General features: G+C 41.9%; 1 protein-coding gene across 3 annotated transcripts in view; it reads right to left on the reverse strand.

Moving 5' to 3' along the window:
- wdr59 (WD repeat domain 59) overlaps positions 1 to 27,183 on the reverse strand; it is a 90,754-nt gene that overhangs the window by 41,188 nt on the left and 22,383 nt on the right. For all 3 annotated transcript variants that reach the window (XM_078544045.1, XM_078544047.1, XM_078544046.1), the window contains 10 exons: positions 25,363 to 25,400; positions 22,326 to 22,414; positions 20,994 to 21,110; positions 20,814 to 20,891; positions 19,960 to 20,119; positions 13,780 to 13,859; positions 12,702 to 12,837; positions 11,184 to 11,311; positions 10,192 to 10,356; positions 9,737 to 9,832 (listed from right to left, as the gene is read on the reverse strand). In XM_078544045.1, coding sequence (XP_078400171.1) covers positions 9,737 to 9,832; positions 10,192 to 10,356; positions 11,184 to 11,311; positions 12,702 to 12,837; positions 13,780 to 13,859; positions 19,960 to 20,119; positions 20,814 to 20,891; positions 20,994 to 21,110; positions 22,326 to 22,414; positions 25,363 to 25,400 — 1,087 coding nt within the window. The remainder of the gene's footprint in view (positions 1 to 9,736; positions 9,833 to 10,191; positions 10,357 to 11,183; positions 11,312 to 12,701; positions 12,838 to 13,779; positions 13,860 to 19,959; positions 20,120 to 20,813; positions 20,892 to 20,993; positions 21,111 to 22,325; positions 22,415 to 25,362; positions 25,401 to 27,183) is intronic.

Consider the following 27,183-nt stretch of genomic DNA (forward strand, 5'->3'; position numbering starts at 1 on the left):
ATTGTCGTGGGGAACAATTTTTACTGTTTGGTCTGATTTAGGGGGTTTCCAATTCTCCAAATACTCGTGCTAAATCCCAGCTGAGTAACATCAGTTTTCTTTCCCCTCTGACAATGCTCAGCCGCAGAATAACCTGCCCCTTTACGTGAAGATTTGATGCTATGATGCATGAGACAATCCTTTTTGAAGAGAAACAGAAATCTGCCCCAACCCTGACGTAACGAGGCCTGGCAGCAGATTTTTAGTGTAACAACCATTTATCGACTATTTTCATGTTACATTCACTGAAGAAAGCTAACAAGGTCAAGACGTCATTTTGTACTCATGGTGAACCATAGAAGCCATTTTGTACTCTATACTTTATAAACATGTATTAATTAAGAATTACTGCACAATTAGCAACCAGCCAGAAACAGCTGATTGACCAAGTACTGTACCTTGATTAAGTAGTTAATTAAGCCTACTGCTCTTGTCTTTGGGAACAGAGAACACTCAGCTACTGCCCTTGACTGTCTAGGGCAGACTTGTCCAACTTTTGAGCTCGGGGTGGGGGCACATTTGCATATTTTTCGTCACTCAAGAGGCCGATGAGCAAAGATTTGACACAACTATAAACTGAATTTCAAAAACAAAAGTTGATGTTTTAAGAAAAGAAACATTTGCTGAGCAATAGTACAGCAATATCAGAGCAATAAATTGTTCAGTTAAAAAAAAGTAATAAAAATGACCAGAGTGTGAGAGGATCAGAGTGTGTGTGGCCAGCTCCCTCCCAGTCTCGGGGTGCTCACTCACTCAACCTCACTCACTATGAGTGCAAGTACCACCTGTCCCTGGTGGAAAAATTTATGCAGAGAAACACTTTTGACCACAAGTCCATCAGGCAGTGGTCGGCACGTAATGTCTTAGAGGACCTGCAGGAAAAGGAGAGGGTGGATCCTGTGGGATGGTTCCCCGAGCAGACTGTCAAAGTCATTTGGCAGAATGCCTCATCACCAGAACTTTCCAACAAGCACCAAGACATAGCTTGGCTGGTGGTGAGAAAGGCCCTCCCCGTCAGATCCTTCCTCCACGCCAGGAGTGTCACCCCCTCTGCATGTTGCCCTCGAGGTGGCTGTGGTGGGGATGAGACCATTGTTCACCTCCTTGTGGATTGTGCCTTTGCAAAGAAGGTCTGGAGAGAGATGCAGTGGTTTCTGTCAAGGTTCATCCCGAGCAGTTCTGTGACACAGGACTCTGTGCTCTACGGGCTGTTCCCAGGGACACACCCCGAGACAAACATCAACTGCAGCTGGAGGATCATCAACTCAGTGAAAGACGCTCTTTGGTCTGCCCGAAACTTGTTGGTCTTCCAGCGCAAGGAGTTGTCCCCGACCGAGTGTTGCAGACTGGTACATTCCAAGGTCCAGGACTACGTGCTGAGGGATGCACTAAAACTTGGGGCAGCCGCCGCAAAGGCGCAATGGAGAAAGGTCGGTGTCTAAGACCTTTCTGCCACAGTGCACCGAGGGGCTGAAAACTGTTAAGAGTCCCTCGGGCTGTACAGCTCAAAATGAATGTATGCAGTGAATACTAATTGTATTATAATTGTATTGAAGCACCTCAGAGTGCAACATGATGTATGTTGATAACTCCAATACTATTGTCTGATTGTCTGCATTGACCATATTGAAATGATTGTAATATTCATTGTCTGTATTGATGCACCTTGTGATACATGTGTAAAAGTTGAATCTGATTGTACTTTTGTGATGGTGATTTTGAAATGTTTTGGAATGTTCTTCCAGATATTTTATGAATAAAGTATATTTTTCAAAAAAAAACTGAGCTGAGTGAAAAATACTTGGAGCTTGGTGAGAAGGGGATTTGAGGGAAGGCGGTGTTTGTTTCCTTTTTCTATCTTTCTCACCCCGGAGGATGAGGCCCGACTACAGGGGAAGGAGCTAGCTGTTTGGTGAGTATCTGATAAGTGGGTAAGTTCTATTCTATCCCTAAAGTTTAAAATAGTGCACAAATTGGAGGCAAAGTTAGTAAAAATATATAAGAAAGCAACATAAATAAGTGATTAATATAATTAAGTAATTATTTATACACATTAAGGATGGCAGGACAGGTGCTGTGTCAAGGCTGCAACATGTGGGAGCTCCTGGATGTCAGTGCGATCTAGGGCAAACACATCTACAGTAAACATTTGCGGCTTGAGGAACTTCAGTTCAGAGTCATTGAGCTGGAAGTTGAGCTGCAGACTCTGCGACACATCAGGGAGGGGGAAAGTTACTTGGATACTTTATACCAGGAGGCAGTCACACCACTTAGGATAGGGTCTTCTGATTTAGTCAGTGGTCAGGGACAGGAGGATTTGACTATGAGTGAGGCAGGTAAGGGGACCCAGAGGGCAGAAGTGCAGGAGTGAGAGTTTCTGCAATTGTCCAATAGGTTTGAGGTTCTCTCAGCTTGTTTGGATGAGAGCTGTGGCTTCAGGGTGGATGAGCAAACTGACCATGGCATTGTGGTACAGGAAGCCATCCAAGTGGGGAGAGCAAAAAGGAATGTAGTTATAGTAGGCGATAGTATAGTGAGGGGGATTGGCTTATCTTCTGTAGCAAAAAGTGAGAGTCAGGACAGCTGTATTGCCTGCCCAGTGCCAGGGTTCAGGACATCTGTTTAGGGGTGAAGAGGAACTTGCAGTGGAAGGGGGAGGAACCAGTGGTTGTGATCCACGCAGGTACCAACGACATAGGCAGGATGAGGAAGGAGGCTCTAAATATTCAGTATGAGGAACTACGGACCAAATTAAGAAGCAGAATCTCAAAAGGTAATAATTTCTGGATTATTACCTGAGCCATGTGCAAATTGACATAGGACAAATAAGATTAGAGAAATGACTGGTGTGGGAGAAGTGGGTTCCAGTTTGTGGGGGACTGGCACCAGTCCTGGGGAAAGTGGGGGGCAGCACTGTCAGATAGCCTACACCTGAACCGTGCTGGGGCTGGTGTTCTCACGAGCCACATAACGAGGGAAGTTGAGAGGATTTTAAACTGAATAGTGGAGTCAAGGGGTCAAATTTGGGAAGATGTGGTAAACTAAAGAGTACGGACAAGGCAAGAGAGGTATTAATATGGGAAATGATATACAGACCTTGACAGGAAGGGACAAAGAGTACAAATCTAAGAGTCAATCAGCAGATAAAGCTAAGCGCTACAAAAATAATAAAAGGACAAAACTAAAGGCTCTGTATCTAAACGCACATAGCACTCGAAACAAAACAGATAAACTGATAGCGCAAATAGAAATAAATAAGTACGACCCGACAGCCATTACAGAGACATGGCTACAGGATGACCTAGATTGGGACCTGAATATTGAAGAGTACATGACATTTAGGAAGGACATGATCAGGAAAAGGTGGAGGGGTGGCTCTGTTAATTAATGATGGTATTAGCACATTAGAGAGAGATGACCTAAGTTCAGGAAACCAGGCTGTAGAAGCAGTTTGTGTTGAGATGAGAAACGATAAAGGCAAGGAGTCACCTGCGGGGGTGGTGTTCTGGCCCCCTAATTGTAACTACATGGTAGGAAACAGTACAAAAAGAGATAATGGGAGTTTGTCAGTAAAGTACAGGAATAATCATGACGGATTTTAATCTACAAATAGGCTGGAAAAATCAAATGGGCAAAACGTAGCATTGATGAGGAGTTCATAGAATGTTTTCGGGATAGTTTCTTAGAATAGCACGTTCTGAAGCCAATCAGAAAGCAGGCTATACCAGACCTGGTATTGAGCAACAAGCTAGGGTTAATTGATAACCTCCTAGTGAAGGCATTCCTAGGTAGCAGCAATCATAATATGATTGAATTTTACGTTCATTTTGAGGGAGAAACAAGTGCGTCCAAGATTAGTATTTTAAACTTAAATAAGGGCAATTATAAGGGCATGAAAGCAGAGCTAGATAAAATGAACTGGCAAATGAGGTTAAGGGATAGGTCCATAGAGATTCAGTGGCAGACATCGAAAGGGATATTTCAGAACGCACAGAATATATACATCCCAATGAAAAAGAAAAATTCCAAGGGGTGGTTAGCTAAAAAAGTTCAAGACAGTGCCAAGTTTAAAGAAAAAGCATATTATTATGCAAAGACGGATGGCAGGTCAGAAGATTGGAAAGAATATAAAGAACAGCAAAGAATGACAAAAAGGTTAATAAGGAGGGAAAGAAAGAGAACAGAAGAAAGCTAGCTAATAACAAAGACGGATAGTAAGAGTTTCCATAGATATTTAAATAATAAAAAAGAGTTAACAAAGTGAGCATTGGCCCTATAGAAAGTGCGTCTGGAGCATTGATAATGGAAAGTAGGGAGATGGCAGGTGAATTAAACAGGTATTTTGCTTCAGTCTTCACTATAGAGGACACAAGTAACATCCTGGAAACAGCTGTAAACCAGGAAATGGAAGGGAGGGAGGAACTCGTCAAAATTACAATCGCCAGGAAAGTGGTATTGAGCAATTTGTTGAGGCTGTGGGCTGCCAAATCTCCAGGTCCAGATGGACTTCACCCTAAGGTCTTGAAAGAAGTAGCTAGTGAGATAACTGATGCACTGGTTTTAATTTTCCAAAATTCCCTAGATTCAGGGACGGTTCCATTCGATTGGAAATTAACAAATGTTTTATTCAAAGAGGGAGGGAGGCAGAAAACAGGAAACTACAGGCCAGTTAGCCCAACATCTGTCAAAGGGAAAATGTTAGATGCTATTATCAAAGATGCTATAGCAGGGCACTTAGAAAAATTCAAGGCAGAGCCAACATGGTTTTGTAAAAGGGAAATAATGTTTAACTAATTTATTGGAGTTCTTTGAAGGAGTCATATGTGCTGTAGATAATGGGGAACTGGTGGATGTACTGCACTTAGATTTCCAGAAGACATCTAATAAAGTGCCACATCAAAGGCTATTGTGGGAAGTAAAAGCTCATGGTATAGGGGTAACATATTGGCATGGACAGAAGATGGGCTAGCTAACAGGAAACAGAGAGTTGGCATAAATAGGTATTTTTCTGGCTGGCAGGATGTGACGAGTGGTATGTCACACAGATCAGTGCTGGGGCCTCAACTTTTTACCATTTACATAAATGACTTGGATGAAGGGACCAAAGGAATGGTTGCTAAATTTGCTGACCACACAAAGATAGGTAGGAAAGTAAATTGTGAAGAGGACATAAGGAGGCTACAAAGTGACATAGATGGGTTAAGTGAGTGGGCAAAGATCTGGCAAATGGAGTATAATGTGTACAAATGTGAAATTGTTTATTTTCGCAGGAAGAATAAAAAAGACGCTCGTTATCTAAACGGTGAGAGATTGCAGAGCTCAGATTCAGAGGGATCTGGGTGTCCTGGTACATGAATCACAAAAGGTTAATATGGAGGTACAGCAAGTAATTAGGAAAGTTAATAAAATGTTATCATCTGTTGTGAGGGGAACTGATTACAAAAGTAGGCTTGTGTTTCAGTTGTACAGTGCACTGGTAAGACCACATCAAGAGTAGTGTGCACAGTACTGAGCTCCTTATTTAAGGTAAGATGTAAATGCATTAGAAGCAGTTCAGGGCAGGTTTACCAGACTAATACTAGGAATGATAAAAGCAAACTACTGCGGATGCTGGAAATCTGAAATAAAAACAAAAATTGCTGGAAAAACTCAGCAGGTCTGACAGCACCTGTGGAGAGGAGGACAGAGTTAACGTTTCAAGTCCGTATGACTCTTCATCAGAGCTAAAGAGAAATAGAAATGTGGTGAAATATAAGCTATTTAAGGTGGGGTGGGACAGGTGGAGCTGGATAGAGGGCCTGTGATAGCTGGAGGTAAAGGAGAAATTACCAAAGATGTCATAGACAAAAGGACAAAGGGGTGTTGACGGTGGTGATATTAGCCAAAGGATGTGCTAATGGTGACATTAAGGGTAGAAAGCAGGATGAGCAAGTGACAGATGTCCCTAGTGGGGGTGGGGTGGGGCAAAGGGATCGAAATAGGCTAAATGGTGGAGATAAAATAACGGATGGAAATAAATTTTAAAAATAATAATAGGAATAGGTGGGAAAAGAAAAACTTTATATATATAAAAAATATAATAATTATTAGAAAAAAGGGGATCAAAAAGGGGGTGGGGATGGAGGAGCGAGTTCAGGATCTGAAGTTGTTGAACTCAAAGTTAAGTCCGGAAGGCTGTAAAGTGCCTAATCGGAAGATGAGGTGCTGTTCCTCCAGTTTGCATTGAGCTTCACTGGAACATTGCAGCAGGCCAAGGACAGACATGTGGGCATGAGAGCAGGGTGGTGTGTTGAAATGGAAAGTGACAGGAAGGTCTGGGTCATGCTTGCGGACAGGCCGAAGGTGTTCCACAAAGCGGTCACCCAGTCTGCGTTTGGTCTCTCCAATGTAGAGGAGACTGCATTGGGAGCAGCGAATGCAGTAGACTAAATTGAGGGAAATGCAAGTGAAGTGCTGCTTCACTTGAAAGGAGTGTTTGGGCCCTTGGACGGTGAGGAGGGGGGAAGTAAAGGGGCAGGTGTTGCACCTTCTGCGGTTGCATGGGAAGGGGTTGAGGTGTAGGGGCTGATGGAGGAGTGGACCAGGGAGTCCTGGAGGGAACGGTCCCTACGGAATGCCGACCGGGGTGGGGGGGGGTGGGGGGTGAAGGGAAGATGTGTTTGATTATCATGGTTCTGGGAGGGAGAGGAAGGTGTGAGGGCGGATGCACGGGAGATGGGCCGGACATGGTTGAGGGCCCTGTCAACCACCGTGGGTGGAAAACCTCAGTTAAGGAAGAAGGAAGATATGTCAGAAGAACTGTTTTGGAAAGTGGCATCATCGGAACAGATGCGACGGAAGTGAAGGAACTAAGAGAATGGGATGGAGTCCTTACGTTAAGCAGGGTGTGAGGAGCTGTAGTCGAGATAGCTGTGGGAGTCAGTGGGCTTGTAATGAATATTGGTGGATAATCTACCACCAGAAATTGAGACACAGGGGTCAAGGAAGGGAAGGGAAGTGTCAGTGATGGACCATGTGAAAATGATGGAGGAGTGGAAATTGAAAGCAAAATTAATAAATTTTTCCAGGTCCAGATGAGAGCATGAAGCGGCACCGAAGCAGTCATCGATGTACTGGAGAAACAGTTGTGGGAGGGAGCCTGAGTAGGACTGGAACAAGGAATGTTCCACATACCCCATGAAAAGACAGGCATAACTGGGGCCCATGCGGGTACCCATGGCCACACCTTTTATTTGGAGGAAGTGAAACGAGTTTAAGGAGAAATTGTTCAGTGAGAGAACAAGTTCGGCCAAACGGAGGAGAGTGGTGGTGGATGGGGATTATTTGGGCCTCTGTTCAAGGAAGAAGCGGAGAGCCCTCAGGCCATTCTGGTGGGGGATGGAGGTGTAGAGGGATTGGACGTCCATGGTGAAGAGGCGGCGGTTGGGGCCAGGGAACTAGAAATTGTTGATCTGATGTAGGGCATCAGAGGAATCACAGATGTAGGAGGGAAGAGACTGGACAAGAGGAAAGAGAATGGAGTCAAGATAGCAAGAAATGAGTTCTGTGGGGCAGGAACAGGCTGACACGATCGGTGACACAATACCAGGAATGGGCAGGTTGTCTTATGAGGAAAGGTTGGACAGATTAGGCTTGTATCCACTGGAGTTTAGAAAAGTAAGAGGCAACTTGATTGAAACTTTTAAGATCCTGAGGGGTCTTGACAGGGTGGATGTGGAGAGGATATTTCTTCTTGTGAGAGGGTCTAGAACTAGGGGTCACTGTTTTAAAAATAAGGGATCGCTCATTTAAAACAGATGAGATGAGGAAAAATTTTTTCTCTGAAGGTAGTGAGTCTTTGGAATTCTCTTACTCAAAAGGCGGTGGAAGAAGAGTCATTGAATATTTTTAAGGCGCAGCTAGATAGATTCTTGATTAACAAGGAGGTGAAAGGTTAGTGGGGGTAGACAGTAATGTGGGTTTGAGGTTACAATCAAATCAGCCATGATCTTATAGAATGGCGGAGCAGGCTCCAGGACAGAGTAGCCTACTCCTGCTCCCAATTTGTTTGTTCATATGGTATGTGGTGGTGAGTGAGAGAGAGAAATCTGAAACTGGGCGTTTCACTCTCACTCAGTGCTGCCGTTGCTGGGCTCCCCGGGCTCCAGCCCCGCTGTTGCTTCGCTTCCCTCGGCCTGGCAACCATCAGCACACTCACCAATGCCGGTGTTCACTACTCCTCTATTCAGAGACTGTGTTTCTCTTCCGTATTTGCTGCTGATAGGCTCACTAGCCTATCAGCAGCAAACACAGGAGAGAAACAGCCTGTGTTTGGAGGAGCAGCTCCATGCAGAATCTTCTATTGAAACTCACCTGTTTGACCGGAATTTTGAAAACTGGTTCCAGGGCCACAGAGGGACTTCCCAGACCGCATCCGGCCCAAGGGCCGTTCCTTGGACAAGCCTGGTCTAGGGCAAGTGCAAGAGAATTGGAGACTTTGTCCAAACTCAGATAAAAGAGAGAATATGAACTGTCCTATTGCTCTGGTCAATAGAAAAATGTGCCTAAATGGTTAAATCCAATAAAATTAACCCAGTAACAATAATGTCCAATTGGATAATTAACAGTAAAGGTTCCGAGCAACATCAGAAAGGATCGAAATATCCTCTGTATGGCATCCCAAGGAAAGGATGGCAAATTCAAAGGGCTGATCGCTAATGTTTGCCCAAGCCTGCAGATCGTGTTGTTTGAGAGTTGGAAATAATTAAGTTAGTTAAGTATTTAAATTTCACCTTCTGTACTATATTTCTTAATTAGAATCTATTCAGTCTAAAACTTCTCTCCGTCAGGAATCTTACGTATTACTTTATTATTCTATCTTCAAATAAACCTTCCAATTTCACCACTTAAGTCTCATGGTCTACCTATTATGGTTGAAACATTAATTAACTTCTTTTTCAAGGCAAGTATTGGCATACTGATTTATGATTGACAAGTTATACATCCCAAAGCCTTCATCTAATCAATAATCTTACATACCGCAAATAAAAATGACACCACAGTATTAATTACATACAATTCCACAGGGTTTGACTCTAAAAGTAGTGTAAAAGTAGCACAAAACAGACTGTAGACAAAAGAACTTTCCATTTGTTGATGATTCTGTTTTTTTTAAAAAACTAGTCCCATTTCCAACCCCTTTCGCCATGCCTCGTCATCCCTTCTGACATTTAATCTCTTCTGCCTTCCACTCTGTACCAAAACTTCCCTTTTTCATCCCCCAACCTCGACACTTTCTCTGTCTTGTACTGGCTTAAAACTTGTTACATCGCTAATTATTTCCAGTTTTGATGAAAGGTCATTGACCTGAAACATTACCTCCTTTATCTCTACATATGTGCCTGACCTTGAGTATTTCCAGCGTTTTCTGATTTAAAAACATACTTTGGAAATGAGTAAGAAGATACTTAATGAAAGGCTGTATGGCAAGATTTTCAGCAGTTGCACTTCTTCCAATCATCTATGCAAAACAAAATTCACTCAAGTTCATATAACTCAATTATTGCGCCATTTCTAATTAACAGTCACATTTCATGTGTAAATACGACTACTCAATCACATGGCACCTGCATGTGCACAAGCACACCCCTCCCTTTCAAAATGACAGCATCTTGGAATTATATCTCCCCTACAGTAACGAGGCACAACAATCTCTTACCACAATAGCCTCCAGGCTGGACACAAGCTGGCGCAAACAAGGTTCCAGACAACTCTGGTTTCGTTTCACCTTCTGGAGGGATGTGTCTTTCAGGAGCTGAAGCAAATATGGAAAAAGTTTACAAAAGTTCTAATAGACCGAAAGCATCACCTTGCAACACAGCCATTCATGGCAAAATACAATCCACTAAGTAGAATCGCATGAACACAATGAGCACATCACACACATTACATTAATCAAGACACGAGAAGAACTCATGCTCTTCATCATTCACCTGATCCAGTGGAACAGGCAGATGGAATCCCAATTTAACATGTCACTTGAGCAATACGCAAGTTAGCATAATATTTACAATATTATGTCAAAACATTCTACAATCAAGGGTTCTATTTAAAAATTCTCTACAGCAACCAGTTCTCATCAGATTAATTATTTTTCACACATGGTCAGTTTACCTTAAGGAGTTTTGTCCTCATGCTTGAGCTGATGGTGGTGGGATTAATGAACTGGAAAGAAGGGGCAGCATTGTTTGGATATTGTACTGGAAACATCACAACCATCTTCACCCGCAGATTGCCACAATGCACTGAGACTGTACAGTTACGATTTACAGCATCCATCTGTACCATACAGAACATGATAGTGTTGGGACCATTCACACAGTTGCAACAATGATTAAAGTCACCATGATCCAAAAGGTGTCCAGGGAAAGCTGAATTTTCATTAAACTCAGTCTAAAATGGAACTTGTCTTGCACCAGGTTTGCAACTAACATACCTTTAAAGAGTCGCAAAGAAAAATAAAAGTCTAAAAGTAACCTAAAACACAAGCCTGAGTGTGGGTATACTGAGGGCATATTACACCTAAAGCTCTCATTATTTCTACCAAATTTAGCAGTCAGTTTTAAAAAAATAAAGTGGCCACCGTTATTCAGATGCTCTGTGAAGCAATGCACAGTGAGAGGAGGAAACAAAGGGAGGAGACACAAAAATACAGCAGTCGTGTGAAAAACATCCAATCTTCCTCTAAACCCAGACTGAAAACCCCATTATCTGATCTTCTAAACTACAATTCATAACCACAGAGCTGACCCCAGTTCCTTATTTAAAAAAATCGAGGCATCCTGTATGGTAGGCTACAATTCAACAGCAAATCATGTGTCAACATTACATCGTAATATATAAATAACTTTAAACCCAGCATTACCAATATTTTTGTTTTCATTCGTGGTTTATTTGCTTGGTATTATTAATGCGAGCAGTTAACCAGAATACGAGAGAAAGACAAAAAAAGGAACTTGTGATTTCTGTCAAATAGTTGAATTCTTGTCTCCCAACGTTATAAGACATGATCATCAAAATAAATATTCAAGAATGGGTAGTGGCAGGAAGGGGCAAAGGAAGGCAGCCCAATCACTGGAGTAGTCATTCATTACATTCGCACTCACCTCATCAACCATCACGTTGCGAATTTGCAGGTTAACCAACGAGAATTCTTGTTGTAACGTCTGCGGTAGTCCAAGGTAATCAGGTTTGGAGCTGATTGTGACATGGTTGTGAAAATCTTCCCTTAGAACTGGGGTTTCAAAAAAGGACATATGGAGTGTAACTACAGTTCATGCAATGCAAATATCTATCTAAAGGAAAGATATTTGGGCACAGAAAGAAAAAAAGTATTGTTGTCAACAAGCATGGAAAAACAGATGTCTGTCATGTAAAATAAAGTAGGAGAGGGACTGACTGTGGAAAGATTCAGCCAGACCCCTGTTGCTTAGGAGCTAACATACATGGCCTGCGTATATTTTGAATAGACATTCAGTGCCTTGATCCCATTACAAAAACACTCCTATCTCCTAAGTTCACAGGTAAGCCATGTATGCTTCCTCAAAATGGCAGCCTCAAAATGTTGTGCATAAAATTAGCCCTAACTATACTAAACAGAAACAAGCAGCCAATGTGGGTATATGCCTCCAAATTTACAGCACAGTGCAAATACCTTCATTTGGAATTATGATCAAAGCACAAAAAGCATGAAAATACCTGCAGCTTAAAAAGTTTTCTGAAATGGTCCATGGCATTTAACAGTCAATCTATTTTTCAAAGTACTGTTTAAGTCAGCTTTGAAGATTAAAAAATGCAAAATTGCACTGAATTCCAAACCACAGCAATGTCAAGAAGTCAACTTGTGCCTTGATGGATACTTTGCACCTACTCTATTTTAAGCCCACACTGGGTTATATATGCAAAATTCCAAAGTGACTTCCCCAGTCTAACTATAGCTCAACTTCACAGGTACTGTCCCAATCAGTTCCAAACCAAGAGCCATTACAGAATTACTGCATGAGTCTTCATGGTAAATGAAGTAGAGAGGCAAAGACAGTTTACTTTTTAAATCATAATAACGCTGCCTATGGTTCTACATGGACAGAAAATTGTGCACCTGTGTGCTGAAATGCTAATGCCACAGGATGATTGTATTAGTCATGTGCCCTATACAGAATAGACACAAACTATTCAAATCAAATAACATTATCTGGCAGGACAGTTGGCATTTCTGCCCCAATTTCCCCCAATTCCTCGGCAGCAACCCAAGGCAATTCTCAAGGTGACCAATGGCTGATAAACTAGATTTAGGTAAACAAAGGCAAATATCCTCCCCACCTCACAATAGAAGACAATGCCTTCTTAATTCCACACGATGCACTGTCAGGACACACCTGAATAAGAATTGAGAAACAATGACAACTACCTGGAAGTAAAGAAAAGCTGGAATTGGTTGGGGAAATCATAGATTAGGCCCCCAAGTTATGCTACTTCAAATGTCTGTCACTCACAGTAAACTCCTTTCATCAGCTTCAGTGCTAACATTTGGTCTCCCAGTCTCCACTTTGCTACTGCTTCAACAATAGGCCACAGAAGCAAACATAGTATCGAGAAGTCTGTTTCAAAGTTCGTGACTACTTTACCTTCATCCTCCTCGTTTACATGACTTAGTGTTGGGTGAGAATCAGTATCCTGTGAATGAAGGGCTTTATCTGTCTCTGGAAGCAGGGAAACGCCATCAGTTAACTCATCACCATCCAGCACATCATTTGCACAGAGCTGGAACAAAACAGCTGATCAAAACATTGTGCTGGTGAAGTTACACTGAAAAGTCAACTACTACTTAAACCAAATAACCACACCCTTCACACCACAGTACCGCACAGTTGTAGTCTCCAAAACCACACTTTTTTCTCATTTCAGCTACCATGTAGTTATCTCCCTCCCCATTCAACAACCATACAAGGACACCCTCATCACCCTAACCTGCACACAGCCACACCTTTCCCCACTGAAGTGCTACCCAGCCACAGCTTTCCCTCAACAAGCTCGATCCCTGCTCACTCAGTTTGTAACTAAACAGGAAATAAACATCCACCTTGCCCACCCAAAAGGAAAGAACCTTGAATAGACATTCACGTCCTCCCATTTGCTCAGACTTTCTTCAAATAGGTATCAACATCTTCTTCTGACTTTCTTACTGCAATCAATACACTAAATAAAGCAGGGCAGGTTAGGGAGAAAGCTCCATGTGCAATACAGTCTAATGCATCACAGAACAAGGTTTTGAGTAAGAACTTAGCTTACCATATAACCGATATCACTTCCAGTCCCAGGCTTCAGATGTTTAGTTGAATGGATGTGCTGAAGTTACATTCACCCATTTACAAGTCAATCTCACCCTAAAATTGCATTCAAATGATTGAATGTAAAATGGAGTTTATCTTCTACCATTAACCTATTTTTTCCCCCAGTCATGCATACATATGAGAAATGATGGAGGAAGGAGATCTATATGTAAACCTGCCACCATCGGAGACAAACTAGCATGGCCCTTACTCTACACAAAACTATCTATGAACAGGTAACTGCACTGAGAGAGCTGCCAATTGATATTTTATCATCAAGATAAAGGTAGGGATGAGATGCACAAATGGAGATTCCATTATTGGAATAATAATTCATACCACCTGATGAGACATTAAATGCAAAACCACTTACCCGCTGTAACTGATTATCAATCCGCCACATCCGCAAAGTCTGGTCACGTGACCAGGTAACTAACTGATAGTCCTTCAATTCTACGAAAAAGCAGGAAACCAGATTTAGAATATTACCAAACTTGAGTTCCATCTAAAGCATTCCATGCATCTGCAATCACTGTGAAACAAATGATGAACAAAAAGAAGAACCTGTAGGCAAACTGTGAAGGGCACAAATTATTAACACAAGCACAATTATATGAAACATGGAGAGAAAAGGACATTAAAGTTAAATCTCAAAAACTACACTCAGGATCATCACCCCCAACAACTGTACTTGAGTTTGAGGTAAGTTCAGATTTCAAGATTGGAAAGTTAATGCTTACTCTGTCAGAACACATCCAAATCTACGGACAGGTCTTAACCATCTGTTTCTGAGGCACCGAGTTACTGAGCAAGCCCGCTATAACAACATTGGGCTCTTCCACTGCAGTGCCCCTTTGCAGGGAGACCAAGGTTGGGAACTAAATATTCCAAGGTTTGTGATTTTTATTTAGAAAACTTAGGCAAAATGGAAAAAGTGTTGGGTAGTCCTATTAATAAAGAATGAGATAAGGACCGTAGAGAGAAAGGATCACAGTCCAGAAAACCAATGTGTAGAATCACTATGGGTGGAGCCAAGAAATAAAGGGCAGAAAACACTGGAGAGAATAGCCCATGAGCCCCCTAACAGTAATCATTTGACAGAGTAAAATTCAGGAAATTAGAGAAGCAGGTCACAAGGGTAATGCAATAATCCTAGTGGCATTGATTTTCAAGTAGACTGGGAAAACCAAATTGGCAAAAGTAGTTTGAAGGACGAGCTCATGGTAAGTATTTGAGACAGTTTTCTGGATTATTGTGAGAAGCCAATGAGGGAACAGGTAATTTTAGACTTGGCACTGTGTAATGGGCCAATCTTATGGAAAAGGATCCACTTGGAAAGAGTGATGATAATGTTAGATTTCCACATTAAGTTTGAGAGTGATGTGGTTAAGTACAAAACTAGGGTCATAAATTTAAGCTATGCCAATTGCGGTGGTATGAGTGGTGAATTTTCTGAGGTAGGCTGGGACATTAGATTAAAAGATATGATGGTAGATAAGTAATGGCATACATTTTTTAAAAATCATAATTCTCAACAAAAATATATTCTCATGGAATAAAGACTCCAGTGGAAAAGTGCCACAGCCATAGGTGACTAGACAAGTTTATGGTAGAATCAGGTGAAAGGAGGCTTACAATGTCGCCAAAAAGAGCAGCAAGTCTAAGGATTGGAAGGATTTCATAAATCAGCTAAGTACGACCAATAAATTGATAGAGAGAGAAAAGAGCATAAGCTAGGAAGAAATACAAAAAAGGAATTCAAGAGCTTTTACAGTGTGGAAAAAGAAAGATTAGAGAAAGTAAATGTTGAATTCTTAAAATGCAGAAACAGGACGCACTACAATGGCAAATAAAGAAATGGCAAAGATGTTTAACAAATATTTTTTGTCTATCCTCACAGTAGAAGGCACAAAGGGCTTACTGGAAATTGTGGACAACCAAGGGCCTAATGAGAGTGAGGAGCTGCAGTAATTAATATTTGTAAACGAAAAGTACTGGAGAAATTAATGGAACTAAAAGCCAACAAATCCCCTGGATCTGATGGCTTATATTCTAGTTTTAAAAAAGAAATCTGCAGAGACAGCGGATACATTGGTTTTGATCTTCCAGAATTCTCTTGGTTCGAGCTAAGTCCTGTGGATTGGAAGGTAGCAAATGTAATATCACATCACTATTCAAGAAAGGAGGGAGAGAGAAAACAAGGAACTACAGGCCAATTGCCTGGCATCAATGGGAGATAAAATGCTAGAATATATTAAAGGGCATGGCAACAGGACCATGGGAAATCTCTACATGATTAGACAGTCAATATGGTTTTATTAAATCATGTCTGACAAATCTATAAGAGTTTTTCTGGGGGAGGTGATGGCATTGTGTTGTGGACTACTAATCCAGAGGTAATGCTCTGGGGGCCTGGATTCGAACCGCGCCACGGCGGATAACGGAATTGGAAATCTGGAATTCAAAGTCTAATGATGACCATGACACCATTGTTGTAAAAACCCTTTAGGGAAGGAAATCTGGTCTGGCCTATATGTGACTCCAGAACCACAGCAATGTGGTTGACTCTTAAATGCTCTCTGAAATGGCCTAGCAAGCCACTCAGTATCAAAACTGCTAGACTAAAAACTACAAAGCCTCAAAAAAGGAATGAAACCAGACAGACTGCCCGGCATCGACCTAGGCACCGGAAACGACAACAGCAAACTCAGTCTTGTCGACCCTGCAAAGTCCTCCTAACCAACAGCTGGGGGCTAGTTGAATTGGGAGAGCTGTCTCACAGATTAGTCAAGCAACAGCCTGACATAGTCATCCTCATTGAATCATATCTTACCATCACCATCCCTGGATATGTCCTACAGAGGTGGCAGCACAGTGGTATACAGTAGGGAGGGAGTTGCCCTGGGAGTCCTCAAAATCGACTCTATAACCCATGAAGTCTCATGGCATCAGGTCAAACATGGGCAAGGAAGCCTCCTGCTGATTACCATGTACCAACCTCCATCAGCTGATGAATCAGTGTTCCTCCATGTTGAATACCACTTGGAGGAAGCACCAAGGGTGCCAATGGCGCAGAATGTACTCTGGGTTGGGGATCAAAGGTTACAGGGAGAAGGCGGGAGAATGGGATTGAGAAACTTATCAGCCATGATTGAATGGCGGAGCAGACTCAATGGGCCGAATGGCCTAATTTCTGCTCCTATGTCTTATGGTCTTATGGTCTTCAAGGTTCATCACCAAGAGTGGCTCAGTAGCACCACTACTGACCGAGCTGGTCAAGTCCTAAAGGACATAGCTACTAAGCTGGGTCTACAGCAGGTGGTGAGGGAGCCAAAAGAGGGAGAAACATACTTGACCTCATCCTCACCAACCTGCCTGCCGCAGGTCCATCTGTCCATGACGCTATCAGTAGGAGTGACCACCGCACAGTCCTTGTGGAGATGAAGTCCCGTCTTCATATTGAGGATACCCTCCTTCGTGTTGTGTGGCATTACCACCGTGTTAAATAGGATTAACTTTGAACAGATCTAGCAACTCAAGACTGGGCGTCCATGAGGCGCTGTGGGCCATCAGCAGCAGCAGAATTGTACGCGAACACAATCTGTAACCTCATGGTCCAGCATATACCCCACTCAACCATTACCACCAAGCCAGGGGATCAACCATTCAATGAAGAGTGCAGGAGGGCATACCAGGGGCAGCACCAGGCATACCTAAAAATGAGGACATAGGACCACAATTTACATCTACAAGTGGCACTGCAGGAATTGACCATTACTCCTTTGACAGCACTTTCCAAACCCACAACCATTATCATCTAGAAGGACAAGGGCAGCAGATAGATGGGAACACCACCACCTGGAAGTTCCCCTCCAAGTCACTCATTATCCTGACTTGGAAATATATTGCCGCTCCTTCACTGTCACTCGGTCAAAATCCTAGAATTCCATTCCTAAAGGCACTGTGGGTGTACCTACACCACATGAACTGTAGCGCTTAAAGAAGGCAGCTCACCACCACTTTCTCAAGGGCAACTAGGGATGGACAATAAATGCTGGCCTAGCTGGCGACCCCCACATCCCGTAAATGAATTTTTAAAAAACTAGCAAAGTAGATATGGGGGAACTAGTGAATGCAGTATATTTGGATTTTCAGGAGGCAGATATGGTGCTACATGATATTCTTAGACAAGAACAGGGCTCATGAGAATGCAGGTAATATATTAGCATGGATTGAAGGTTGTTTCATGGACAGAAGAGAGATTAGGCATAAACAGGACATTTCCAGGATGCCAGGATGTAACTGCTGGAGTGAAACATGGATCAGTGCTTGGGCCTCAGCTATTTATTACCCACGGCACTGACTTACATGAGGGGACCAAATGTAGCATCCAAGTATGCTGATGATACAAAGTAAGGTGAGCGAATAAGCTGTGAGGAGGGTACAGAGAGGCTGCAAAGGGATATAGATGAGTTAAATGATTTGGCAAGAAGGTGGGAAATGAAGTAACATTCAGGTCACACATGCCAGGCAATGACCATCTCCAGCAAGAAAAGGGTCTAACCATTTCCCATTGACATTCAAAGACATTGCGATCGCTAAATTCCCCACCCTCAACATCCTGGGGGTCAGAATTGACCAGAACAGACCAGCCATATAAATGCTGTGGCTACAAGAGCAGGTCAGAGGCTGGGAATTCCGCAGCATGTAACTCGGCTCCTGACTCCCCAAAGTCAGTCCACCATCAATAAAGATGATTGCGGCTCCAACAACACTCAAGATGTTTGACACCATCCAAGACAAAACAGTCTGCTTGATCAGCACCACATCCACCAACTTAAACATTCATTTCTACCACTGCCATTGCACAGTAACATTAGTTTGTACAATCTATAAGATGCACTTAACAACATGCCAAATTCTAAATTTGCAACTTTTACCATCTCGAACAACAAGGGCAGCAGATGCATAGGAACACCACCACCTACAAGTTTCCCTCGAGGCTATACACCTTCCTGACTTGGAACTATATTACCATGCCTTCGCTGTTGCTGGGTCAAAACCCTGGAACTTCCCCCCTAACAGCACTGTGGGTATACCGACACCACATGAATTGCAATGGTTCAAGAAAGCAGCTCAACACTATCTTCTCAAGAGCATTTGGGGATGGGCAATAAACGTTAGCCTTGCCAGCAATGTTCACATCCCAAAAAAATGGAAAAGCAAAATTTTTCTTAAAAGGTGAAAGACTAGTAGACGTTGGCATGCAATTTGCTGATCTTTGTGTACGAATTGCAACAAGTTAAAATGCAGGTACAACAAGCAGTTAGCCTTTAATGCAAGGAGGTTGAAGTAAAAGAGTAAGGAAGTCTTGCTGCATTCGCAGAGGGCTTTGGTGAGACCATACCTGGAGTATTGTTTTGGTCTCCTTACCCAAGAAAATATATACTTGAATTGGAAGGAATATAACAAAGGTTCATTAGATTGATTACTGGGGAGAGAGGGCTGTCCCTATGAGGAGAGATAGCATATATTCTCAGGGATTTAGGAGAATGAGTGAAGATCACTTTGAAACATATAAAATTCTTAGCGGGCTTGACAGAATGATGCTGACAGGCATTTCACCTGGCTCATGATTCTAGAACTAGGGGGGTCATAATCTCAGGACAAGATGTCGGCCATTTAGGACTTGGAAGAGGAGAAATTTCTTCACTGTGCAGGAGTTTAGAGAGATGGTGAACAAGAAGAGGTCAATGTCATCAGCATACATGTAGATGCACCCATGGATTGACAATGCAGGAACAGGAAGAGAAATTATCACAAGAAATGCTCTGGCTAAAAATGGATAAGCAAGAACAAAATCAAGTAGGGGTAGCCCCACTGAGCTAGACAAGAGAGAAGAGGAATTGGAAGAAGATAGTGTGGTTGACCATATCAAATACAAAGAGAGGAGGAATTTTGTAGAGTGGTGAACATAGAGAATGTTTTTCATAATTTTACCTCAGACAGAAAGCTGACTGGAGGTATTCAAACAATCAGCTGCAGGAGAGATGAGCTTGAATCTAAGAGGCAACAGATTCATGGGCTTGAGAGGAAAGTGCAGATAGTTTGCAAGAACAGAAATTAAACCCAATCTCCTAACCTGTAGGATAAACCTAATGGAGATAACAAACTAGTCAGATCAAAGTTGTAGGGCAACACTCAAATGTCATAAAGCATGAGCCAGGCTAACAAGTGGGTTTGTTAACCTTCCCCATGTACAAAAACGCAGTAGCAACCATAACTGTTGCTCATGGGGCCTTTTCTTTGAACGTCATGTTGATTTTTTTAAATTAGCAAAGTACTAAGGAGTATAAATGTTAAAGACCATTCATTTTGTGTAGTGTTACATCTTCTCTCACAGATGGGAAGCAAAGTAGAAAAGAGAAAAATGGGAAACTTATTCACAGGTTAAGATTAGAATAGAAAGACATCTCACAGGTCATGCACCTGACTGAATCTCACCTCAGGTCTTAAGACTGTGGATCACTTGCTTCAGTTTTGGGCCTCTTACCTTCCTTCTGCTTTCGCCACTGAAATTCTAGCACCACATCATCGTGTCCAACAAAAGTATGAACTGGGACGTTGAGGTCTAAAACATTCCAGAGAAGGAGACTATTCTCACCACGACGTAGTTGTGGGACCATCACTGTCACCAAGCCATTGCTGAACGGCTGTGAAGGACAGGAAACAATCCTACTGTAAATTACAATAACCAGGTAAACTGCAGTTAATTCTTAAAGAAAACATCATGCCTAAGTTTCACACACAAAAATCATCATAGCATCTTCTTCAGGGTAACAGGAGGAAACCAAAGCACCGGATCAAAGTTACATTATGAATGAAGTCATTCAGCTAATCAAGCTTAGTTCTTTCAGTGCATCCTGTCGGGTCTTGGGTAGAATGCCTCTTGGAACCTACCATATGACAGTGCAATGCACTGCACCAATTTGGTAGGATATGGCAAGTTGGGCCTTCTGCTGTGCTCTGAAAGCAAGGAGTTAAATAGAAGCTGGATGCTTAGCAGAGAAAAGGCAAAGAAAATCAAGTTCTCAGCTGCTCTTGAACAGCACCCAGTACCCAAAACAGTTGGCATCTCAACAAGCAACTACCCTAATTTTTGTGCAGTTGGGAAGAAGGGAAGGAAGGGAGACCCAAATCATAAAAATCCTATTAATTTTCTGGTGAATCTATCCTGTGCTTGAATTAACATGAACAGGCAATCCTTTCCAGATCCTCACTGTCCAAGATCTAGAGTAAGTTCATCAATATACTCAATACTCGACAAAGCATATAGTTAATACCAAAATGAAAAGGGGAGACGGGGAAAAGCTTTCACCATTAACATCAAGTGGAAAAACTGCTTACTGTGTACCGGGCCTTCCACACTGGCACTTGACAGGAGAGGATGTTCAGGTATTTCCGTGGTTGTCGGTAATCCCAGAACTAGAGATCAGATGGTGAAAAATGGATTTGAATAAACAGATGTATACCTTCCTCTTAACAGATATGATCTAAGAATCAAGGGCCTTGGTGCCCAGCACTTACTCTGACAGAGTTGTCTTGGCTTGATGTAACAAAGATGTGCTCATTCTCTGAGTGCCAGTCTAGCCCATGGATTTTTGACAAATGAGCAGCTATATATTCCACTGCTGTGTTAGGTTTCTGAGAAAAAAGGAAGTTTTGTCAAGATCTTATATTAAAACAAGTGCACAAACTTTGTGTTTGAGGCAAAAACCTTCACTAAGCCTTAATCATCCCTCCTCCCAGCTTCATACCTTACCTGATTGCTGTCAATGTACTTTTTCTGCTCCAGAGAAGCTAATATACATGCCTTAATATCCATCTATACAAATGTAGATTATACCCACCCATTGATGTTACACCTGTCCATTCCACTGCCTCATTCAGCATTGTTGTTATTTTCTGGTTTCAATCGATTACCAATAACAACAAGACGATGACAACCCGAACAATTGTCCAATGCAACGCGATGAACCACACTTAAGCATTCTACGCATTATCAGCTAGATTCAGATTCTTTGGTTCCATGATAGCACAGTCATGGTATTAAACACTTCTCATGAAATTGCTATTCTTTGTTCAACTTTTTGATTGTTTCAGCTAGCCGATGTTACTGAACTGTCCATATAAACAATTCTATCTTCTGACTCCGCATTCACATTGTTTACTCTAAAAGGGCATTTTCCAGAGGTCCTCTTTCTTTGCAGTTATTTATTCCCCCAAAAGGCTAGAGAAACCCCTTTGACATGTATTCTTTAATGAAGAAAAAAACTGCTCTATGCCTTACTACCTTTCTTTTTCTGCACTAAATACCTGCGCCAACAATTTGCCAATCAAAAAAGTCACACAATATATTCAAAGAAAAAAAGTAACAATTTTCTCCCAAATGTCCAGTATTCTAAAACAGAGATTAAAATTTCAGCAGTTGGAGCTTAGTCCAGAAACCCACTGTCCTCAACAAGCATAGCCCTAATTTTCTATGACAGCCATTAGTTCTTTGGCCTTCTTCCAGTTCACACACTCGGTAAAGGGAGGTTGGGCAATGCTGAAGAACGTAGCATGACCCCACTTTAGATCTTATGTCTGCCTGAAGCATTTTTCAGTGAAAATTTTCTTTTACCATCTTCACAGCTCTCTCAAAGCAAGAAATTACTAAATTAGTCAGGGGCAATTAGTACTGCGTTCTGGAGTTCTGCCCATTAGGCCAAACCAGAACTCACTGCTCATGAACTCTATGCAAAAAACTAATTCAAAAGGGTCCAAACGTTTTATTTTCATAAATCTGCAAGTACACACAAGCACACCGTCAGAGGTTCAACCACACCAATGCAGGAGTTTTATCTCTGCAACACTCACCCGCTTGTCCCAGATACGGACATCTCCATCATGGCTCGTTGCCAAGCAGCATGGGTTCTTTTTGTTCCATTTCACCTGAGAGGCTCCAGCTACACAATGTGGAAAAGAGATAAGAAACCTAAATAGGTCACTTGTGCAACACAGGTAAATTACAACCACTTTCTCTTCAATTGCATTGTTTAACCCAATTCCCTATTCCTGTCTTCCTTAATATCCCCTTGAAACAATGCGATAGTGAATGCACCTACCTTGCAAAACCATGGAAAATACTTCCACTGGACCAGCCTCAGCAGAGCAACAGCTATGTTGCTATAACAGGACATAACCTGAGGTTTTTCCAGTCGTTATTACAGTTATTTGGTGTAGATGTCATCTAACATTAATCATGGGAGGAAACCCAAGCAACATTATATACCTCTCTGCTATATTATTCAACTTTCATACAATGCTCATGTCAGCTCCTACAAGCAAGGACTAGGGGCTTTCAACTGTTTAATTGGCTTGCATGGCTCATCCAAATGTTTGGTGCCGAACCCACGGGCCTTGCTCTTTATAAGTCACCAGTTTATATACACCAGGTTATGCGCTCTACAAAGGTTGTAATGCAATGAAGGCAAGACTATTCATCAAGTCGCTTTGGTATAATTCGGTATATCAGCTGGAGGAACAGAAAGACATGGGGGTTTACATTCAGAAATCTTGGAAGATGGCAGGACAATTTGGAAAGGCTTTAAAAGTCTGCTTGGCTTTATAAAGAGAGAGAGAGTGCAAATGCAAGAAAATTAATCACTGGTTAAGTCTCTGCAGGAATAATGTGTCCAATTCTGGGCACTACACTTTAGGAAGGCCTTAGAGAGCACACAGAGGCGATTTAATAAAATGGTACGAAGGATGAGGGACTTCAGTTACGTGGAGAGACTATAGAAGCTGCTCTCCTTAGGGCATAGAAGGGAAAATTTAATGGAGACATTCAAAATCATGAAGCATTTTAATAATTTCTTCTTACTTACTGCTTCCACTAACTGAAGGATCAGTAGCCAGAGGACACATATTAAGGTAATTGGCAAAAGGGGTGAGAGGAGAACAGTGTCTTTTTTTAAATGCAGCAAGTGAATATGATCTGATATGTACTGCCTGATAGGGTGGTGAAAGCAGATTCAATAGCAACTTGCAAAAGGGAATTGCTGAATACTTGGGGAAGGGGGGAAAATTGCAGGGCTATGGGATTAATTGGGTAGCTCTTTTAAGAGGCACAGGCACACTGGGGCAAATAGTCCCTTCCTGTGCTGTAAGATTCTATGATTACATTAGTAAGCCTCGAGCAGCCATGAAGTCACTCTAATTGTTAAGCACCATCAGTTTTGAAGAAAGAGCAGTTTTATGCTGTGGGGTGCTGGGCGCTGGGAATTGGGCCAGCACAAACTCACTGTTTTTTCTGAACTGCAAACATGCCTTTTGTATAGAAGAACATGCTCTTACAGACAAGCACATCATTTCGTGCTGAGAAAGAATACATGCTGAGCTGTCACATTTTATGTGTCAGCTTCAATCTAATTTCACATTTCAAATGCTATTGTTTTACCATTTGACTCATTTCCCATAACTTTTCATCCCTTTCTTTATAAAGGTGATAAATGCAATGTTTCTCCATCTATTCCCCTCGTAGCATACATCCATACAACGGTCAATATAAATTAGGCTTGTGATTCACTGTGAAGCCAACTTGTACAAACAATTCACTAGGCTTTAACTACAGTTTTGTTTCATATGGCAGATTTTAAATTAGGAATATGCAATTTGGTGTGCGAAATATGCAATATGAACATTTTCAGGTAAAGTAATGCAACCCACAAATATGAATACAAATATTGAACTATTCAAATATCTAACTAAATATTTAATTCAGTTCTTCTTACTTTACCAGTCAGACTCATCCAGATCCACTTTCTCCACTACAGCACTGAGTTTTATCCTCAAATCTCAGCACATGGACCCTTTTCAAAGTCACTGGTCAAAACTACATAATAGTGCAGGGCATCATAAAAGGGTTTGTTCAGTCAAATTATAATAAGACCAATGAGTGAATTAAAAAGATTGCATGGTAGACTGTGACCAGGGTATGCTTAGCCTATAAGCATTTCACTTCCCAAAGAGATTAGGTTGGTACTGTGAGCATTCAGTACATTTTTCTGGCATGTTGCCCAGTTGTTTTTAAACTAGAAGGCATATTATTCCCAGTTTACTCTGGGCTTTAAATCTCAATTTCGTCTCATAGGGATATCAGTCCACTTACCATAATTGACATTTACCATGAACACAGTGTGTGTTGGGTGGGGCCCCAATTGTGACAGGACCTGCCAGCCTTCCAAGAACACTGTCTCCTGCCAATGTAAGATGGCCAACGACACCCATCTGCGTATGTGCACTTGTCCGCAGAAAACCAATGGCGGCATTGGCAGCAAACGCAGTCCGGTTAAAAAAGTTAGAAAGTAAAACGACATTCTCCCGATTATTGTTAACAGAACTACATATGTTACAGATTGTCTAAGAGAAGACAGTAGATTGTATTTGCCTTTATATTTAAAAAAACAGAGATAGTGCAGAGAATAGCAACATGTTTCAGGTACTGATGAGTGAGCTGCCAGGGTTTGTATATAATAGAATCAAAATATGCCATAGAAAAAGATAACGCTAAAAGAAATTACCTCGATGAAAATGGGTATTGTATTTTGTTCTGAATAAAGTAGCCCTTTCTAGTCCCAAAATCCATTCTCTGGGATTATTAATTTAATTTTGCTCTTCGGTTTCAGTTCTCATTAGGATTTCTGCGAGTTTGAATTTTGCTCAAAAAAAAACGAGAAACTAAATAGAGAGAATGAGTATGAGGTTGGGATGAGTAGAGTTCTGATCTCTGTTGCTCACAATGACGTCACAGAGTGAAGCAGTAGAACTGCACATGCACTGCTTTGGCAGCAAATGCAGCCTTCCAAGAAAATTCACTGCTTCTTTTGCTAGTCCAGCTACACACACTACTCACCCACAGCTGATAGAGACACTGATGGCTTCCGTGTGTCCCTAAAGAGACAGAAAAACACCTGGTGAGGGGAACTCAATCGTCAGCTGCAATAATAACAGTTAACATTCAAGTACGTCAGTTCAAAGGCAATTTTATATTCAAGCATCCAGGACGCCAGCAAATAGGAGCCCCCAATTTCAATGTCACACTAACAATGGTATTTTTTTTAAACATATACAGAAACCCATTATTATGATTCAAAGTCTCCAAATCAAATCAATGGAAAAATTACACTCATTTGACAATCTGTTCGGCCAATATGGAGTCCGTACTGTCTCCCTGTAGGGGCATACTCTATTTACCCAAGTATAAGGAGCTTGTTACAAGTTAGCAAAGCCAAAACCTAGGAACCCTAAGTGTACATAGGGGTAGTATGAGAGTTTAACCTGAATAAACTGCATAGCTTCCTAACAAGATGGCCACCAACACCTGTCCGCATATGTGCACTTGTCCGCACACGCGCAGAAAACCAATGACGGCATTGGCAACAAACGCAGCCCGGTTAAAAAAGTTGGAAAGTACAACCGCATATTCCCCTGATTCCAACTACTTGTCCAGCTCGGACCAATTTATCCATTGGGACACAGGCCTCATTCATTTCTCACTAACAATGACTTTATGGGTGGGTATCACACTAACACACTAAAGGCCTCACTCAATAAGGAAGCTGTGAAAGTTAACAAAACATGCATTACAAACCCAGTTCTAATTTATTATCAAACCTGGTAAGTCTAAGAAATGCATATGCTCAGTTACTGCGTCACAAAATTCAAAAATGTTTCTCCAAATGGACAGCATGGAACAAATGTGCAGAGAGCATTGTATAAAATAACACAAGCTGTCAAATGGATTTGTGTGTATGTAGTCCCTTGTTGGTTTCAGGCTTTTGTGAATGCAAGTGGTCATATCGCTATCTTCATCCCTCCTCACCGTCCAATTCCCCAATCTCTTCTTCAAGGTGAAGCAGCGATTTACTTGCACTTCTTTCAATGTAGTTTATTGTATTTGCAGCTTAGGGGAGATTTGCAGTCTCCTCTACATTGGGTAGATTAAATGCAGACTGGGTGACCACTTTGAGAAACACCTTCACTCAGTCCACAAGCATGACCCCGACCTTCCTGGCTGCTTGCAATTTTAATTTATTATCTTGCTCTCATGCTCACATTTCTACCCTTGGCCTGCTGCAACGTTCCAGTGAAGCCCAAAGCAAGCCAGAGGAACAGCATCTCATCTTCCAATTAGACACTTTTATAGCCTTCTCGACTCAACATTCAGACCATGAACTCTGTCTGACATTTTGATTCCCCCCCCGCCCCAAGTGCCAGTCTGTACCTTGTTCTCACGTTTTGCTTTCATACAGCACTGACTCTTTTTCTGTTATTAACACACTTTGCTATTTTGCTTTCAGATGATGCTGACCTTCATTCTGCTATTAACACTGCTTTAGTCTTTAATACTGTCGTTACCACTCCCTTTGTCTTGTGTTCCACGACATCTTTTGTCATTTAATCTCTCCTGACCTCCAACCTATCCCTGACCTCCTATTTCACTCCACTTGCCCCTCCCCCCACCTATCTCAACAGCATAAAACCCATCACATTTCTATGTCTTCCCAGTTTTTGATAAAATCATGAGACTTGAAGCGTTTACTCTGTTTCTCTCTCCACAGATGCTGCCAGACCTGCTGGGTTTTCCCACCATTTTGTTTTCATTTCAGATTTCCAGCATCCACAGTATTTTGCTTTTATTATAATTGCTGTCTTAAGTAGGCCATCCCAGTCA

This window comes from Cetorhinus maximus, chromosome 6, assembly GCF_964194155.1.
Source record: "Cetorhinus maximus chromosome 6, sCetMax3.hap1.1, whole genome shotgun sequence".
Classification (NCBI taxonomy): Eukaryota; Metazoa; Chordata; class Chondrichthyes; order Lamniformes; family Cetorhinidae; genus Cetorhinus; species Cetorhinus maximus.